The sequence below is a fragment of the Delphinapterus leucas genome, chromosome 14 (genome assembly GCF_059928025.1).
Source record: "Delphinapterus leucas isolate spDelLeu-1000000601 "Yukka" chromosome 14, BTC_Dleu_Yukka2, whole genome shotgun sequence".
In the NCBI taxonomy this organism is placed as follows: Eukaryota; Metazoa; Chordata; class Mammalia; order Artiodactyla; family Monodontidae; genus Delphinapterus; species Delphinapterus leucas.
In genome coordinates, this window is record NC_143142.1 from 49,550,950 (window position 1) to 49,570,666 (window position 19,717).

Here is a 19,717-nt window from a genome sequence, read left to right on the forward strand (position 1 = left end):
AAGCAAGAAGAGGTGGGGCCGGTGCGGTACCCAAAGGGGAGGGGGGAACCCCACAAGCACCCTATACTGCAGAGCCTGGTGGCACAGGTATGAGCAGGGCTGGTGTATACTACAGCCCCAGCACAGCCGTCAAATATTGAAAAGCAGGCCCACAGCCCCATATCTGAAATCACTGGGTCCAGAGATGCTCCGGAACTCAGAATCTTTGAGGTTTTAGAAATGCAATCCAGTGCAGACACCACATAAGTAGCCTCACATTAATTATGAAACAACATGTGTTGCCCATTGGATTTCACATTTGCAGATAAGAGACTGTGGACCTGTATTTCTGTACTGGCTGATAACCAGCCTGAAGGTTGCTTGCTCCACCCTGGGCACCGACCCAGTAACTAGAAGGTACTGCCTGGCCCAGCAGAAAGCCCTAGGCCACTGCTCCATCACCACTCCCTAGTGAGTCTGTGTCCTACGCCTTCTGAGTCTTCAGGTTGTTAGTGAAGGTATATTATGAAACATAGATGGAAATACGTGATGGTTGGTCACAGTGCCCACAATTCTGAGGAGCAGCTGTGGTGCCCTGGGGAAGCCCTGGCCTTGTAGCCTAAAGTCTGGGGATCCATTTTATCTCTGTCCTTCACTAGCTCAGAGACCTTGGGTAATTATCACCTCTGATCCTAGCTTGCTAACCTGAAAAATGAGAGTAATAATACCTCTGTATGGTTGTTGAGAGGATTAAGTGAAGTAGATGGGATTCAAATGCTTTCTAGTCTGCCAATTGCTATTCAGATATAAGCTACTATCATTCCTAGCACTGATTAGTGGGAGAATAAAACAAAACTAGGTATGTAAATGTGCTTTAGAGACTGTAAATTACATACAAAAATGGAGTTTTATCATTATTGTGAATCTCCTATCACAGAAGAGGATCTGGCTTCCAGGGTTGAGAAGGTAAGCCACCCTGTGTAGCCAAGAGGAGCCTTCTTCCTTCAACCCCTCTGTCCAAGTTCCCATCATCACCAGTCCCTCCTCCCAGCTGCACCTGGTTCCTTGGTAAAAAGATCAGATGAGAAAGGGCAAGGAGCTCTGCTGAGGAGCCTGTCTTGAAAAGGATGTGCAGGACGGGTTGCCAGGGAGAGGCACTTGATCTCAGGGTACCTAACCAACACCTGTCTCCTTTGAAGGATCCGTCACCAGCCATAGCCCATCCAGGTCCCCCCACTCCAGGGCAGGCAGACTTGATCTCAGGGTACCTAACCAACACCTGTCTCCTTTGAAGGATCCGTCACCAGCCATAGCCCATCCAGGTCCCCCCACTCCAGGGCAGGCAGACCACCTGGGCTCAGGCCCCAGCTCGGACACTCTAGCTCCATCTCCTGGGCAATTCTTTTCACCTCTCTGAGCATTGTGGTCCATAACCGCACATTTAGCATAATGGGACCTACTTCAATGGGTCATGGAGAGAAACCCATGAGGATGTACGTGAGAACCTTGTGTACATGGCAAAGCATGACTCAAACATGAGGTCACTTATTGGTGTGGGAAGCAAGGAAATGCCCAGGTACCTCAGAAGCAGAGGTTTCGTGGTAATGACATTGAGCTGCCCAAGTTTGCTGGGGGAAACCAGACCCATCCTGGAGCAGGCTGGGGCAAGGGGCTGCAAAGCATCACAAGCAGGCAAACTTCTCTTCCTTGGGCCCGACAGGCCACTCCAAGGTACTGTTATGAGTGAGAGTGGAATCCTCAGCGCCTCAAGCATCACATGAGTTATTTTCTGTTTTGCTTCGTTTTTAATTCGGGATTTTTCTCAATTTATAGATTTGACTTTTATGTGTGATGCTGAGCCCTGGAAAGCTAACAGCATGGCATTTTACAAGATTGATGTTGTGTGTTTTAACTGCAAGTAGCTGAACCCACAGCAAAGACCTAAATCGAACGTTCCAGAGCACGGCTCTGGTGGTGCATGTCTGGGGTTTGAATGGGGTGATGATGAATCTCTGGGCCTTGCTGTGGAAGAGTCCTCACTCTCCCTGGCCAGACCCAGTGGACTGGAGTGGAATTTATGTGAATACCTAATCTGTTGTATATGCACTTCTTACATTTTCTTATTCGTGCTGACTTTACTTCCTTTGTAAACTAATTATTAAAACAGGAAATGTTTCCAAGAGACCTCATTGTAGAACCAAGACTGCGAAATTCAAGGTTTGACAGCCTCAGAATTATTTCATGGCAAGGGCTGAAATGAGGAGATAAATGGCTTTGAAGTTGTTTTCTCCTTTTTTCTTTACTCATTTTAAAATCCCACTGTTCTTGCTGCTAGAATACTGCTTTTTCATAGGCAAAGAGGACAATTCCTACAGGAAACATTACCCAAAAATTAGAAACCAGTGTTTCTTTTTTCTCTTCCCCATTTGAATCCCTGAATCACAGAGCAATTCGACAAAGACAACTTTTACTGTAAAACAGGGATTAAACAATTTACACTTCATTTGATTCTTTATTTGAGACTTAACATATGCAATATGGCATGACATGATTGGAACTATAAATTATCCTCTACAGATGATGCCAGGACAAGACAGGTTGAAAGTTTAGGAAGAATGTAAACCACATCCATCCCTAACAGTCTCCGAGTTTATATTTAAAACCTTCTCCTAATGTCTTTTTATTCTATATAGAGCTTCCTTCAAGGAGAACATAAACACACCTTGTAATTATCACTGCTGAACAGTAGCTTCATTACATGGGCAAACATCTCCTATATTACAGAACAAGGAATGCAGTACTAATATTCTTAGCTTTCAGTTTGTAACCAAAACTTCAGATCATGTACAGTAAGGTCCTAAATTATCTGCACCTGCAACTCAGGTTGAGCATTACCATCTTAATTACCTAGGATTTCCACCTACTTGGGAATTTCATTGTCACTGTCTTTAACATTTGACTGAGACACTGGGAAGGGCATTTGGCATCTTCTTGCGAAAACAATTAATGACTTGCATTGTCTCTCCAGACCCAGGGGGCAGGCTCTCCCCGCTCCTCCCCCAGCCACACCATCAGCAGGCCCATCCCCATGCCCGTCCGGTCAGCTTCCGCCTGCTCCACCCCAACCCACACGCCTCAGGACTCTCTCACAGGGGTAGGGGGAGACGTACAGGAGGCGTTTGCACAAAGTAAGTGGCTTTATTTGTGTGTGTGTGTTCTGCTTTTCTGTTGCAAATAAGTCGCCAAGGATTGCATGATCTAGAGTTACCAGAGCCTCACCGTGGATGCTCTAGTGTATTCCACAGTTCTTGTCAAAGCCGGGCCTGCAAGACTTTTTAGAAACTCCCTACGCTAATCTGTTCTTCCCTTCACCATCTTATCTTCTTTTGGCTTCTCTTGCCCTGCCCCGTTTTTTTTATGAGCCTTTGCTCATTAAGGGAAGGGAAATCCTTTCAGCAATATTCCAGGAAATCTTATAAATGTAATCCATTTTAAAATTCCGAAAGATATTTCCTCCTTTCGTCTCTTTACATGAAAGCAAACTCAAGATTGAGAGTAAACAATCCCAGCTCTTTAGCACTGAGGCGATCAAGAAGGATGCTTAGTCATTTTCCAGATGGCTTAAAGAGTTGAATCATTGCCTCTGTGTATGGGGCTGCGAGGCTAGCTCTCCATAGTCAATAGAAGAGGGCAAAGAGGGATGTGAGATGACAAACAGCAACAAACAGCATTCTCCCACCCCTGCCTCTTCTGCTTATGTACTGCGGAGTGTCGGGGTGGGAGTGGGGTCCCAAAGCAAGTGATCTTATTCATTTGGAAATATTTTAACACTTTATAAAACTTTTTTTTGTCATCACTTTTTAAATTTGTAGAAAATTAGAAAAAAAGAAATCCTCCTGCCGACCCTCAGCCTGCCAAATCTCATTCCTAGAAGTAAACACTATTAACAGCTTGGCCCTTCTCAACGTTTCATTTATATATAAATATCTATGTTTAAGTTTGCTTTTATGGACATATACTCTTCTTTTTTCACACAAATTCGATCATGCATTGCATTTTGGTCTGCAATTTGCATCTCCCTTGAATTAGTGGTATATGGTGGACATCCTCCCAGGTCCTCACGTGTAGATCTAAGGAAAAGAGCGACATATTCGACTACTAGTTTTAAGACAAAAAGAAACATAAACAGTTAAAAGACAAAAGAATAGACTTGAGGAAACATTTCCAGCATATGTAGCAATCAAATTTCATAATTTCAGTTATACATTAAAGCACACACAGCTCAGTCAGAAAAAGACACTCCCAAAACAAAAATAGGTGAAGGATAGGAACCGACAGAAGAACAAATAGCCAATAAAGATGTTCAATGTCACAAATAGTTGTAGAAATACAAATTTTAATCAAAATCACCTTTTGCCTAGCAGATTCAAAAACAATTGTTTAACATCAGTAATATCCAGGGAGACTGAGGAAAAAGATGCTCTCATCCACTGTTTATAGGGGATAAAAGCTTACATTTTGAAGGGAGAGCATGATGTATTTTCTGTTCGAGGGAAAAAGGAAGATCCATTACAGGGCGTTTTCTCCTGAAAAAGAAAATGATTAAAGTTGTACAAATATAATTTAAGTTATGCAAAATAATTTCCTTTATTTAATTTTTAGAGGGAAAACTGTCCTTTCCCTAAATCTTAAAGAAATTTACAGCATATTAAATCAGTTTGAATTTCCTGTGATAATTATTGTTTTATCTAACTACTTTGATTTCTTAAATTTACGTGTTTATTATTTTACTTATTTAGTTTTACTTACTAAGAAATCACAATGAAATGTGACCTATCTAAGCAGCCCCAGCTCATCCTGCATAAATTCATCTGTAAGTCAGGTATTTGGAATCTTGAGTCTTTTTTCCAAAGATATTATGAATTTGGCCCTCTGTTCTACATCCACCTTGCCCCACTCCCAGTCCAGCCCACAAATACCCTTTTAACCCTTAGTGGGATGGAAACCTCATAATAATCTTCCTCTACCATAGAGAAACATGGTCTAAGTTCCAGTTCAGGGTACCAGGCATACATCTTCTGCCCACGTCTTGGCAGCAGGAGCAAGAACCCTCACCCCTTTTCCAAACTCTGGGGACATACAGTGCACAGGGTTCCCATTCCCAAGGGGTACCTGAAATGATAGGGGGAGCTCGGGGAGCCCTGGTGGGAGACAGAGGCTGTGGTGATGGAGATCAGAATCTGATGTGCTCAGCCGCCAGGTAAGGGCTGAGACAGTAGCAGCTGCTGGGAAGGCACAGCTCTCGTGGCAAAACCAGACTTTTCATCTGTGAGGTGATTCTGAAGAAGGATGGCCACACGTGCTGGCTTACCTGGGATCATCCCAGTTTGTGCCAGGTCACCCAGTCTTGTTATTAATACCTTCCCTTTCACTTGTAAAATTGTCCCAATTTGGACAATAAAGTATATGAATCCCCATCAGTTGCCACGTCTTCTTATATCAAAGGCCACTGGCCTGAGCACAATGTATTTTTTTCGGGAAATGAACCAAAGCGCTTCTGAAAAGGAGAAGTCTTGGACGTTTTCTTGCTTTAGGATATCAATGGAAATGATAAACAGCATAAAAACTTGAGGAAAAGGAGAGCTTTGATTTTTTTTCATTATCATTCTTTCTTAAGGTTCAAGAAGAAATTTACGGAATGACTTACTAGTAGCAGCGGATTCGATCACTAACACCATGTCCTCTCTCGTGAAAGAGTTGAATTCCGGTGAGTCCCTGGTCCCGTCTCATTTGTCTTCTCATTGCAGAAGGACCCATAACTTCTGTTAGAGAGCTGCTTATTGTCAAGTATAAAAAGATTTTTTAAAGGTCTGTGTGATATTTTGTTGGGATATTAGAATTTTTTAGTACCGTTTATACTTTGCTAATGAGAAGATCATGAATACATGCTCAATGCACAAAGTTTGAAAAATGCAGAAAAAGAATAAATATTCAAATTGACTTGTAAATACAGAATCCCAAGTTAGCCACTGTTAAATATATCATGACCCAAAGTGACATGATGCTAAAGTTATTTTATAGGGTCACATGTCTTATTTACTAATTTAGACTTGTTCATTTGGAATGCATGGCTATTTGAAAGAGGCGAAACTGAAATTTACCTTTGCAATATCAGTAAAGAAAGATCTGCGAAGAAAATAAATAGCATAAAATTGCAGCACTCTTCATCCTAATACTACTACACAGAGTTTTAAAAACTTTTTAACAGCGTGAATATGCAAATAAATATCTTATCAGTTACTAATACGTCTCGTCTATTCCTTAAAGCCCTCCTAGCAAGATATCTGTTTGAAAGGACTGTGGTCATATAGTTGAGATTACAACAACTATAAGAAAGAAAACTTTAATGTTAAAAAAAAATCTGGATTTAAATTTCTTAAAACCTCTATAATTAGAATAAAGTAATGAAAAGTGTTGCTATTATCTTAGGTTAAGATTACCAAATAGGATAAAAATGACAGTAGTTGATACATCATGATTAATGGCACGTACTCACTGCCCTAGCAAATGATGACTAAAAATGTTATTCTCATTGTAGGCGTTTCAAGGACTATTACTTTATACTCTTACAATTTTTTGAAATATCAAGTGAATGTAATGTTTTAGGTCGGTGTTTCCTAAATTAAAGTAATATTAAGCAAAAGTAACAACAGTTTTAATAAAGACTTTTATAGCGGAAAAAAACAGATGGCTTCAAGAATTAAGTCAGTTATTAAGACAAAGATTCCTTATAATATTATTGAGATAAAAAGACAATACTGTATACTAACTGATTTTGTGGTAATTCACGTCCGTATCAATTCTCATTTTGAGAAAAAATGAACACATACTTGACTTACGTACAATACCTGGTCAGCGTTTTAATCAGCATAGGTTGGTTAGTGTTAAGCCTATAGCCCTTTATTTGCCGATCGATCATAACAAAATCTGGGTCATTCTTCACTTCTTCAATTGTACCTAATAGAGGCGGGGAGTGAAACTGAGAGTAACGTGGATTCTGAACTTGCACGGACTCATTTTGAAGATCTGGTCCCATCACCAACCTCTGAAAAGGCTTTTCTAGCTCAAATCCATGCCCGAAAACCCGGGTACCTTCACAGTGGAGCTACCCCAAGTGCCATGCGTGGCGACGTGTAAGTATCTTCTGCTTGGGGGTATTTTCTCAGTAACAGAACACTCTGCAGGGAGCACAGGAAAATAAAAACATGGTGGCTTACTTCTTTATTTTGGAAAGGAATGGTTCAGTTTCCTTTTCTGCCAGAAGAGGTAGAAGGGTGCTACATTTCAATTTGTCATTGTGACTTTTCCCCCTAACAATTTCCAGAGTATCAGTAACAAAATCCAACCAGTACTTATTGAGAGCCCGGCTTGCCCGAGGCACTGCGCTAATTGGATACAAAATAGTGTCAAAAATCTCTCCCACCCTCCCAGGACTCATAGACTAGTTCAGGAGATAAATCATCCTATCTTTTGAATTTACTAGATTTGCTCTTAAGGGACCTGGTGATACTAGAGAGGTCTCTGTTCAAAGTGGGTGTAAACAGCATCGTATTCGCCCTTGCGATTGAAATAACTAAATGTATAAAGTCTCATTATAAAGAAGTCCAATTCGCTTGAATTATTGAATATGTATAAACCTGACCTTCAAACGACATTTTGCAAAGATTTTTCACCCAATTAGGCTTCTGTAGCTTGACAGGAGCCAGCAGAATCACTCACGTAGCCACTAGAACTTCTGTGACGTTGGATCAGCTCAAAGCAGTCAGGCAGGGAAAACCAAAGCTGAGAAACAAAGGCAAAAAGCTAGGACAGACCTGCAGAGCCCAGCTTGGGAGGGAAAAGGGTAAAATGTAGGAAGTGAAGTAAGCGGAGTTCTGAGAAATGTGGGCAGGGCCTCACCCAAATTCTGGAAAAGAGAATTGATGAACAGTTCAAAAAAAAAACTACAGAAGGGTGATGGTGCTTAATGTGAGAAGAACTGTAGATGCGTCTACAAAAATAAACTGTCTGTTTTAAAGACCCAGAGAAGAAACTAACCAGAGGCCTTTCTGGTGTTTTGGCTGTCCATCCAAGCAGTGAGTAAAAGGCCAGTAATAATGGGGAATTATAAATAGACATGGCTTGAAAGCCAGCTGTGAAAAGGCAGAGCGTAAGATCAAAACAAAACAGTTACAATTTTACGTAGCAGGAAGCTGCTGCTTTTAATTTCAGTTTGCTTTCTTGAACTTTCCTCTATAATTTAGAATTTTGATTTGTTTGTTATTCAAACTGGTGAATTAATTATCAGTTTAGTCTGATAAATACAAATCCATTTGATTTTTTTTATAATTAAGCATTTACATGGTGGTTACCTAAAAGTTTCTGGATCCAATCCTAAGGTCCAAAACTGTAACTAAGGCCACCCCTCTGCTGTCCCTGGTACACTGGTGGCAGGACCAGCTACAAACACGGCTGTGGGGCTTGGGAAGGGAAAGTTCATAGAGGCCTCGTAGACCTATCTAGGCTGACCCCAAACCTCTAAAAATAACGAGGACATGTCGTACAAATATAAATAAACATGAACATTGGCCTTTAAGTTCCAACCCAGAAACTTCTACTTGACCACTCTTTTCATTTTAGGGGATATTTTAATATCTGCACTATCTAAACATGCACTGTGTTTTAGCGTGAGAATATTTTAGTCATATGATTTAGGTTGTGAATTTATGTTCAGTCCCAGGAAGAGCTTTATATATACTGGGATGAATAGATGGAGAGAGTCACACATTTAGTGAATGAGATCATTCTTATCTATTTATTTCATAGTGGAATTGGACAATTTAAATGGATTTCTTTTTTTTGTTTTGTTTTTTTTTTTGCGGTACGCGGGCCTCTCACTGTTGTGGTCTCTCCCATTGCGGAGCACAGGCTCCGGATGCGCAGGCTCAGCGGCCATGGCTCACGGGCCCAGCCGCTCTGCGGCATGTGGGATCTTCCCGGACTGGGGCACGAACCTGTGTCCCCTTCATCGGCAGGCGGACTCTCAACCACTGCGCCACCAGGGAAGCCCGGATTTCTTAAGTTCAGAGCTAGTATAAATTTTGAAGATCAAGAGCTATGGGTTAGAGTATTAGTCTTCCTGACATCGATTAGCTGATCGGTGAGAGAGACTTGACTCTACCACAGGAATAAAGCAGATGCGTGCACGATTCCTCTATACATGCATAAGACAAAGAGCGTTAAATTATGAACAAATGTCCTAATCATTATTTCACTAGAGGGCTTACTTCCCTTATGGAAAGTGTTCTTGGATTCCATTTTTTTTAAGCCCCCAAACTGGAAAAACTATGTCCTCTCAAAGGATAAGCCTACCCTTTTTAAGAACGACAGACATTTAAAGGTCAGCTCATTCCTGTTAACCCTAGGAAAACATAGAGGACACCAGATTGCCATAGAAAAATTGTCTGTGAGAACACCTTGATCATATATTTCTCCAAACTTCCAAAGCTTTTTTAAAGTTTTTTCATTATGTCAAAGAAGAGACAGAATTGAAGTGAATTGAAGCAAAGAAGTGAATTGAAGGACTAAATAAATGTGCGCCCAGAACTACAGCTAACACAGGAATTCCACTCATACTTTCCTTTAAGATTTGCTCCGAAACTCCCACTGTGGTTGATTCCCAGGGTTACAGAAGATGGGGACCCATATGTGCGGCCAGAGGATGAGAACTATGAAGATGACTCTGTCCGGCAGCTGGAGAATGAGCTGAAGATGGAGGAATACCTGAAACAGAAGCTACAGGACGAAGCCTACCAGGTACCAAGAGCTGGCCCACATCCTTTACCACTCCTGCCCCAGTCCCTCAGTAGCTGGGTCTTTTACATTACTCCAAAATTCGGTGCCTTCTCCTTCCTTCCACACTCCCTTTCTGGAATATTCTGACTGAACTCCTTAGTCCATGAATTCTAGACAGGAAAAATGTTAAATACTTCTTATAGCTGTCACTCACCATGAATTCCTATGAATTCTGAGTTGGAAAGTAAAAGAGGCCTTCCACATTAGTGGAAACATGGTGACTAACAGTCCATGATCCTCCAAAATCATTAGGAAAATACTTTTTAAGAAAAGATACAGTTCGGCCCTCCATATCCACAGATTCAGAATCTGTGGATACTGAGGTTCAACTATAAGGGACTTGAGCATCTGTGGATGTTGGTATCTGCTGTGTGGGGATGTCCTGGAACTAATCCTCCATGGATACTGTAGGATGACTGTCAGGGAACAAGGCTCAAGGAAATTGACTAAGCATAAATATACCTCCTCCCTTGAATCATTTGTCCTCAGCTTCCCTCACTGCCTGCCTTATATCAAATGTCAAGAAGTGAAAGAGTGACAAACCTCACCAAGAAATGTTGGGGGAACTGTAGGCCCACATTCAGCAGCGTATGGTTGGGCAGATTGTCATATGTACTGGAGCATATTAATCCATCTGAGAAGTCACTGGACATAACACATGCAATTGGGAATAAGTGTAATTAGCCACTCATCCTTAAGGGGATGCATTTTCCCCATGGAGATTGTTCTACTGCCATGTTTGTTTTTCTTGTATGTTTCCCTTCCCTGTGTCTTGTTGGGGTTCTGGGAGTTCAGGGGTATTTGGCTCCTTGAGACCTGCTGCCTCCCAGACCCCGGGGGTTATTTTATCATGTCAGGCTTTCTGTCCGATGGCCAGACAAGCTTTTTTCCACAGTCTTAGGTTGGCAGTAGCCCCCTCTTTCTCTATTAGTGAAGGAAAGAGAAGCAGAGAGAATAAATTATCCTCTCCTTCTCATATGTTTATAGATTGTTTGGAAATATCTTCCCAAGAAGAATAGAGCAAGAGGGAAGCCCACCAACCCCATCTTGACAGTATAACACAGAAGCTTTGCCTCTCTGGAATGTTCCATTAGCCTTTTCACTTTAACAGCCACATTTCAGAAGCAACTACAATGTAGGCCCAGATAAACAAAACAAACAGTGACCAGATACGTAAAGCCGTACTTTACTGCTACAGAAACAAACTTGCCTTGAGTGCAGACCATGGAGGACGCTCTTTCTTTGCGACTTCTATGGCCTATCTGCGGAAGGAAGTTAGTCTGGATGAAGCTCCAGGGTGTCCGTGGGAGCTCTGAGGGATGGCATTCCTACTCGTATCTCAATTGGCTCTGCTGCATAGCGGGAGAGAGAGAGGTGGTGAAATAATCAATATTCTGGTTCATGCCGTCAGAGGTGCCTATTAGATCTCCCTATTTGTGCCCGTATCAGTTTCTGGATTTTGGTGACCACAGTAAATGAAATTCTAGATTTTTTTTTTAAAGAAAGCGAGTCATTTCATATAAGATATTAGATTTTTATTTATTTTAATGACTTAGGAATTTAACCTGATATGACCAAAATGAAGGGAAATTCTATTAATAGCATCAGCTCCGATTGGAGTTCATGCCATCTCTGGTAGATGTTAAGCTCCTTCTCTCTCTCCTTTTCTTTCCACACCCAGTGACTTCAAGGGAAAGACAAAGAAAAGGGCTGAGAGATAACAGGCCTGTGTGTCCCCACTCAAGATATATGCCCTGGAGAAGGTCGAAGTGGTTTTCCTTGACTGCTCTATGAGCATATGGTTGTTGGATGGGCCAGAAAGTTACTTTCATTCCTTGGACTCTATCTCTCTATTTCTCTCTCTCTCTCTCTCTCTCTCTCTCTCTTTCTGCATGGCTTCCAACCAAATAATTCACCAGCTTGACTACATCACAGACATGACATGTCACCTTTCTTGTTTGTGTCCTTTGTCACCCACAGGTCAGCTTGCAAGGTTGAATGCAATATCCTTTTATCACTCTCCTCTCAAGTAAGTATCCTCTTATTTAGGAGGAAACGTGGCCACTGTACACTGGATTCTGATAACTTGTAACCTATAGTCACAATCACTCTCTCGTAGGTTTTCTCTATGATAAAATACCCTCCTTCCCAATCTATGAAGCATTTCATTATAATCCAGTGGAGATTTGGCAGGCAGCCTTGGGAGTTGACTTTTTACTCTATTAATTAGGAAAGTTGGCACAGAAATTTCAATAATACCAAAGATGCCCCAGAAATTCTTAGCTGTGAAGCCATAACACTGATCCATAACCACATTCAAGTTTTCAGCCTCTCTAGCATTTGAGAGAGAAAAGTCCAGGCTTGCTCAGCACTTGCAGAGATGAGTCAGCTCCTTAGTCCTGCTGTATTCAGGGCCCAAAAGATCAAAGTGTGTACCTTAATGAGTGAAAGCAAAAGCATGTGTTATTAAAGAAAACAAAAGAAGCAAAAACAGAGAGGAAACCTTCTGCAGCCTTATGGTTTTAGAACAGCGGATTCAAATCCATTGTGGAATTCAGCAAGATATAATTTAATTTCAGATATCATTTCTGTGGCATGTGGTCCCCCAGCTTTAAGGATCTACCTAAATACATGGGAAATCCTCAGTAATTTTTTTAATGTAAAGAGAATAGCCCTTGATTGGCAGGATCACTTCACTATAGTAGTCTGAAGCTTAGGCCCTGGACTCGAATATACTGATTTCAAATATGAGTTCCATCAAATCTTAGCGGCATAATCTTTGACAAACTACTAGACTTCTCTGAGCCTCTGTTCCCTCTGTACAACATATATCACAATACCTACCTCATGGAGGAGTTGTACTCACTGAGATATAGCTTTTAAAGAGCTTAACATAGTGGCAGACGCACTATTATTTTATTCTGAGCACACACATACATGCCTAGCACTATGCTCAGTGCTTTACAAGCAGTTCAGTCCCTGGGAGTGACTATAATTATTATGTGAGTGTATGAGAGCCCCCGGGACTCAGAACTAGCTTGCTCGCTCTGATTGTGGAAATACGGCTGGGACTCAGCTTCGTACAATGACTTGATATGCCTTCAGCTACACTGTCCCATGAGACTTGATGGCTTCTCTGGCTCCAGCCAATGGCCATTTAGATGTCCCACATTACACTTCAAAGCTAATACACCTCTTACGGTCATCTGGATGCACGGTCCCAAGGACTTGTATCCACTTTAGTTCTACAGTCTTTTCCCACCCATGGAATAGTGCAGTTGATAGGAAACTCAACTCTGGCTGCTAAATTGAAAAAGCGATATATATCTCCTAAATGACATATCAATTAGTAAAGAATACATTCTAGTTCAAGCACTACTGACCTCCTGTCTTGGTCCTCAGGTTAAGATTAAGCAAGTAAAAATTAAAGTGTAATTGTTATTATGAAATACATTTTTTGAGCTGTGAGGCCCTCTTGGTGTAAAAGGGAGGATCTTATTGAGTGCGTTTTAGTCTGCCTCCCTTGGATTTGAGAATGCTACACCACATGTTCTCCTGATTCATGATAACTGCAGTGAAAAATTCCCAGGAGCTGTTTCTGAAAATATTCAGTCCAGTTATAACAAATCTAGTCCCAAAGGAGCAAGCCTTTTCCTTTCATAGCATTTTCTTTCTCTGAGCTCCAGCAATTTGATCATTTTTGTTCTGCACATTATTTAAACATCAGTAGGTAGTGCTTAGAAAAATATACTTTCCTAAAAGCCTAATGAAATGCCCTTGACATAAACCCAGATAAAAAATGGTATTTGGTTCTTGTCCATAAACGCCAGAGATTTCAGTACTCTGAAAGCTCTTAGGCCCTTTTTAAATCTTCTGTTGCCAATTTGGCAGTGAAAAGTTAAAACAGTTGTGGCCTTTGCTGCTTACTGCATCCTTACCTACCTAGCTGGCATCCCACAGAACTCTAAATATAAACCAGCCTGTCACTAAATCAGCAAATCCGACAAAATTCATTTAAGACCGGGTAGAACACTGTAGGAACTAGTAGCTTTTCATCTTTGCACCTAGTTCTACCCTACTGTAGTTTTTCTTGATGTAGCCAAGAAATACAGCTGAAATTGTAGAACAGTTCATCTGTTGAAATCTATTTGTTTGGGCTTTCTGGCTACACTACAAGACCAGAAATTATCCCAAAGTATATGCATCTCTTCTGCAAGGGTCCTAGAGCTGATTTCAGCAGCTCAGAGTCAATTAGGCATCCACCAAGCAGAGCCCTACATGACTAAAGGGCAAAAGGTGAAACACCAGAGACATGGAAGACCCGTCCTCTGTTCAAGAAGAGCCTTAGGCCTCTCTGAAGATAAACAGGCACTTACCAGCACACTAACAAGAGTGAACAGAGTGAAACCTGACTTATTGCTTTTCAACTAGCCACATTAGAAGAAACAGTACACAGAAAGGTTAGCACTCGAATTAGAGTCCACCAAAATCCCATTCTGGCCCATTGGGATCTTGGGTTGGTCCCTTTTCCATCCTTCTGGCCACACGGTACTCCACGTGCCTTGACCAGCCACATCCTAACTTGAGAAATTGGAGGGTTGGAAGAACAAAGTGGATTTTTTTTTTAATTAGCATGCCATTCTGATGGTGAGTCAGTGCTCTCATCTTCTTGTCCAAAGGACATCACCAATATTTCTGTTTATGTGGCTTTAACCCTCCAGATGCCTCAGGTACCCACTAGGCAAGAGACTCAGCATGGAGGATTCTTGTCCTCTCTTCTTTCAGAAGGTGCAGTAGCCCACAGTGTCCCAGGACGTTCATTCCTGACTGTCAGAGGAAGAAAGTAGAGGGTGTGTGTGTGTGTGTGTGTGTGTGTGTGTGTGTGTGTGTTGAGGGGGAAGGGGTGATTCTAAGCTTCATAACCCTAATTTAGAGAGCAGTTACCATCTTTAAAAAAAATTACACATTGCTTATTCCCAGGCAAGCTATAGTCAGACAGATGAAAGTAACATGAGAACTGGTGATGAAGGACAGAGCTGCACCCACCCCTACAGAGGAGAAGACGGCAGCCTGGCAGCAGCCTCACCTCACAGAAGAGAGGACCCACCACACGCAGCAGCTCCCAACAGACCCCTGCCCCTAAAGACGTGTTCTGCCGGCTGTAGCGCAGCTAACTTTTTGTTCTCAGATTTGTAGTTCATAGATGTGTGTTTTGAGAAGGAAAAAAAAAAAGACTTCTGTTCAAAGCTAACTTATCAGCTACATCTTCTGTAACATGTCTCATCCCTCAAAATAAAAACACAGGCTGAAATCCCGTGCTGCTGTTACTCACAACGGCAGTATTAACAAGCGTCTTAAACCTTTGCACATGATATTGAACCTGGTCCGTTTACAACGACAATATTAATACTGTTTATAGCTAGGAGTTTGATTTCTGAATTCTCTGAGATTTTAGCAAAACAATTGATTATATACACTGCACATTTTTTTTTTCCACAGCAGTTGGAGAAAAACAACCACTTGCAATCACTCACTAAGCCCGAAGGATTTGGTTCCTGAGGGTACAGACTCAGAGCCCTAAAGCCAAGAAGGGCCCTTGGCCTGCATGGTCTGCACTTGTCTCCAAGTCTCTGAGAGCAGAGGCTTGAACCAAACACACCAGGAGAATCCAGTCTTTGGGGCTTCTTTCCAACTTGGGGTTGTTTTCTTTCAAGATACTCTAACCAATCAGCCCTAGAGTTTAGTGTAAATACTTTTTTCCAAATAGAGATCATATTCCCCCCCAAAAAATAAAGGCAACATTCAAATTATATAGAATCTAGTTTTTAAAATCAGCACAGATCTTCTTAAAAACTGTGAACTCTGTTTTGAAATTCTCGTTAGTAAAGCTGTTTATAAACCACAGGTGCCATAAGATCCCCCCAATGGACTCAAGTTATCTCTGCTCTTCCACGGGCTGGTTCCTCTCGGTTTAGCTTTAGGGAGCATGTTTCTAACAGCACCGCTCATCCGCAAGTTCCCCTATCAGGTCGTTTGGACGCCTTTCAGCTTTAAATGTACAGGCTTAAAGTGCGCTTGCAAACGTTCGCCCTCCTCTTCTTTCTGAATGTGTATTGCCTTAGCTGGCTACCTGGTGTTCTGCATGCAGCCTCCTCTGGTCACATGAGAGGAAACAGGCTCTTCTAAGTGGAGTTGGGATTTTGCACTCCGTGAAAAGCTAATGTGCAAAAGAGCTGACAAGGAAGGGAGAATGAATGACTCTGTCGATGGTCCTCTCTGAGGGCCCTCTTTGGGGAGCACTAAAGACCTCCCTTAGGGATCCTGGGGAAATGAAAAAATAATCTACTCGTTTCAATATTTGATGAAAGAAACATCCTACAACATAGTAGATACATTTTCCTTAAATTGGCAGCTTCCCTGGATTCTGTTTCTCCTTTAAGAGAAAGAAGAGAACATCATTTTAGAACAGTGGTTCTCACAGTGTGGCCCCTGGACCAGCAGCGTCAGCATCACCTGGGAATTTATTAGAAATGTAGATGCTTAGGCCCTAAGCCTGGCCTAAGGAATCAGACATTCTGGGGCTGGGGTCCAGTACTCTGTGTTTGAATAAACCGTCCAGGTGATTCTGATGCACGCCGAAGTTGGAGAACCACTGCTTTAGAATAAAGTTGTATAATAAAATCTCTGAAAAGGCCTTATTCAGGATAAGCAAGAAAGATTCTGAGTCGACCTCAAAGCTTCAGCTATTCGGTTTTGCTTCCAGGGCTGGCAAAAACCTGCCACCTCCCAGAGTCGGTAGTTGGTGGGTGCCCAGCTGAGAAGAGACATCCTGACATCTTCCAGCTTCCTTTCCAGAGAGTTCTAAGATGTTCATGCCTCTGCACTGGGTCAGAAACCATCTCCTTGGCTGCCCTGTGGAACAAAATCGCTTGCTTTGGGGATAGTAAAGCTCTTGGTTGGCATTAGCAAGGAGCCCAGTCTGCCCACTGATGTACTTAATCATATTTCACTCGGGAGAACCGGCCTGAAAAATGTCCCTGAGAACAGGCTGACACCAAAGGGACACAACTGCACAGTTCTCAGATTTCTTTGCACAGATGGATTTTATTGCGGATTTTGTTGGTATATCTTAATGTTCATCTCTTTTCCACTGCCCATCCTCTGTGAACCCGTGCCTCTCTAGATGGAGCAGGTGACCACTGGTGCCTCATACTCAGTACTTAAAACCCCTACATCCCAGCTACCTACATGGCTGTCAGCTCTCAATCATAGCCGGGCAGTTCCCGAACTCAGAACCCTGACCCTGCAGGTGGTATTCAGCCGCCAACTGGACCGAGCTGACAGATGTTGTCATTTTGTGTTTCCACATCAAAACGTTTGTCTAAGGTTTGAACTGTTCTGCCAATAACCTTCCCCCGTCATAGCATTCATTGCCAACTCCATCACACGGTTGTCGAAACCATCGTACAAAGCCATTGCAAGGACTCTGGAAACTGCTGCCAATGACCAATTCCTGACTAACCAGCCACCTTTTCTTTCTCTTAGCTCCACGTCAGCACTGAGACCAGACTCAAGCACCCCTGTCCTGTAACCGAGACAAAATGGCGTGTGTTGTTCTGGGTTTTTGTGGTTTGCGGTGGGTTTCTTTCCTTGGCTCTCCAAATCTACTTTTGGGGCCTGTTCTAAGTGCAAACCCAGCAGGTGCCACCTGTCCTGTCCATTAGATCCAATTCCGTCTGGCGGGGGTTGTTTCTTTCTTGTTCCACGATGAATTGCACATCCACCTCCATTAGAGATGTTGGCCTATTAATGAGCACTGGTCTAACACAGCCAACCCTCCCCCACGGGGCCATGTAATGGAGGGAGGGAGGAGGGTGAAATCTACTGTAGGGGATTCAGGAATCAGTTGTGGTTGGTCAGGACGGAAGTCGGGGTAAATTTGGTTGGTCACAGGGAGATGTGCTGGAGATTGTGAAAAATGGATTCTCGAGTGATCTACTATAAGGCAGGGAAGGTTCATTTGTAAGTAGTGATGTGAACTGAACTACATAAGAGTGTGGCCTTTGTTGTGATATACTATGTATTTTCTTATATGCATGAGCCAGACTGTTGCCTCATAATTTAGCACTGATGTCTGCTTTTATTTTGATCATCTTTGTGCACCCTTATTAGTTCTTGGCTGTTAACTGTAGGTAGACGTTGTAAATCCGGCAGCCTTTGGTCGCTGCAATCACCTTGGTTCAATTCCGCACAAGGAGCCACAAACAAGAACTCCACCGTGTCCTCAGAAGAAAGGGCATTTTTACCTTTGAACCAAAAAGAGGGGGAAAAAAATCAGAAGTATCACATCCTGAGGCTAATTAACTATAAGACATTTTTAATTATGACTACTGTAATTTGACACCATTTGAAATAACCAATTCAGAGACACTAAAGATTTCACAACATTCATTGGTATGTAACAAAACTACTATTGTATGAGTTTTTTGTATTGCTGTTAAGTATTGTTTTGTGTGTATGTGTGTGTGTTGGAACCTCCTGGGGACATGTTATATTTTGAAGTGATTAAACTATTTAATTGTGTGTCTATATTTTGGAATGGAATTATTTCTTCATTAAAAAATCTTTTTAAAAACACTATATCTTGTGTATTTTTTTCCTTTGTTTCAGTGAATTTCCTAAAGCAACATGAGGTTAGTCTGTTCTAAGGAGAAAGACCACAAGTCAGTATTTGCAGCATGAAGCATGGACCACGCATTGAGGATCAAGCAAATGAAGCCAAATACCTCACCTTTTCCTGCCTTTGGGGATGCATGTTTTTTTTAATGAGATACTATTCTGCTGCTCATGGAAAGCCTTGTTGCAATCAACATAAACAATCCATACACCCTTGCCTTTCTTCTCTTCCTCTTCTTCTTTCTTCTTTCTTTTCTCCCCCAAATTCCAAATACTGGGAAAAAATAACATTTGTGTAATCCTTTACAACTTTAGAAAAAACTGCTTTATTTACATTTAATCCTCACAATATCCATTTGAGGAGTGCTTAGTCATCCAGAAGTATAACCTAGGGAGCTGCCTATGTTCTGAAAAAATCTGCAGACAAGGCTGAGATGGGAAGAAAACTGGGCATGCCATCAAACAAGAAACAGAGGGAAAACAAGAAATTTCCCACTTCTGAGAAGATGGTGCACTTTTCGGAGGAGTTTCTGAAATTAGGCTTCTCCCTCTATCCAGAGCTATGAAGACTTCCCCTCACCCCTGCTAGATCTGGCATTGGTCAAGACTAAGATTCATCCAAGGAGTTGTGCTCAATTCCTTGGCTTTGGTTTAAGTCCTACTGCTGTCTTCTGGTTGCCTTAGCAACACATATTATAGTTTGCGAATTTTTTGTTCTAAACATTTTCTGAGCTAGTAAAGGAGAACTGGGAGGCAATGGAAAGATGAAAAGAGATTTTCAGTATCAAATTTTTTTCTAAGACATCAGATCCTGAAGCAAGACTGTGATATACACCAAGAACCAGCACAGCCCAAAACATTCCCCTAAGATTTCACTAGCATAGTCAGGAGTAATGGGGCAGGTCTGGTTGTCCAACACTGGACCAGCTTATGGCAAGAACCTTTTCCTGGTTTGTAGCCAACTTGGGAACAATGGTCCTCTGAAAAACAAAATACTTTATACTCCTTTTAAAAATGCTGGCTTTCGGGCTTCCCTGGTGGCGCAGTGGTTGAGAGTCTGCCTGCCGATGCAGGGGAAGCGGGTTCGTACCCCGGTCTGGGAAGATCCCACATGCCGCGGAGCGGCTGGGCCCGTGAGCCTGCGCGTCGGAGCCTGTGCTCCGCAACG

The 19,717-nt window shown here is 42.1% G+C and overlaps 1 protein-coding gene across 1 annotated transcript in view; it reads left to right on the forward strand.

Annotated features, from left to right (window-relative positions):
• DTNA (dystrobrevin alpha) overlaps nt 1-18,803 on the forward strand; it is a 130,014-nt gene extending 111,211 nt beyond the window's left edge. The window contains exons 18-22 of the mRNA XM_089895064.1: nt 3,008-3,167; nt 5,657-5,746; nt 7,004-7,172; nt 9,702-9,834; nt 17,419-18,803. Of these exons, the coding sequence (XP_089751190.1) occupies nt 3,008-3,167; nt 5,657-5,746; nt 7,004-7,172; nt 9,702-9,834; nt 17,419-17,559 (693 nt within the window). The 3' untranslated portion in view covers nt 17,560-18,803. The remainder of the gene's footprint in view (nt 1-3,007; nt 3,168-5,656; nt 5,747-7,003; nt 7,173-9,701; nt 9,835-17,418) is intronic.
• Nucleotides 18,804-19,717: the final 914 nt, after the last annotated feature.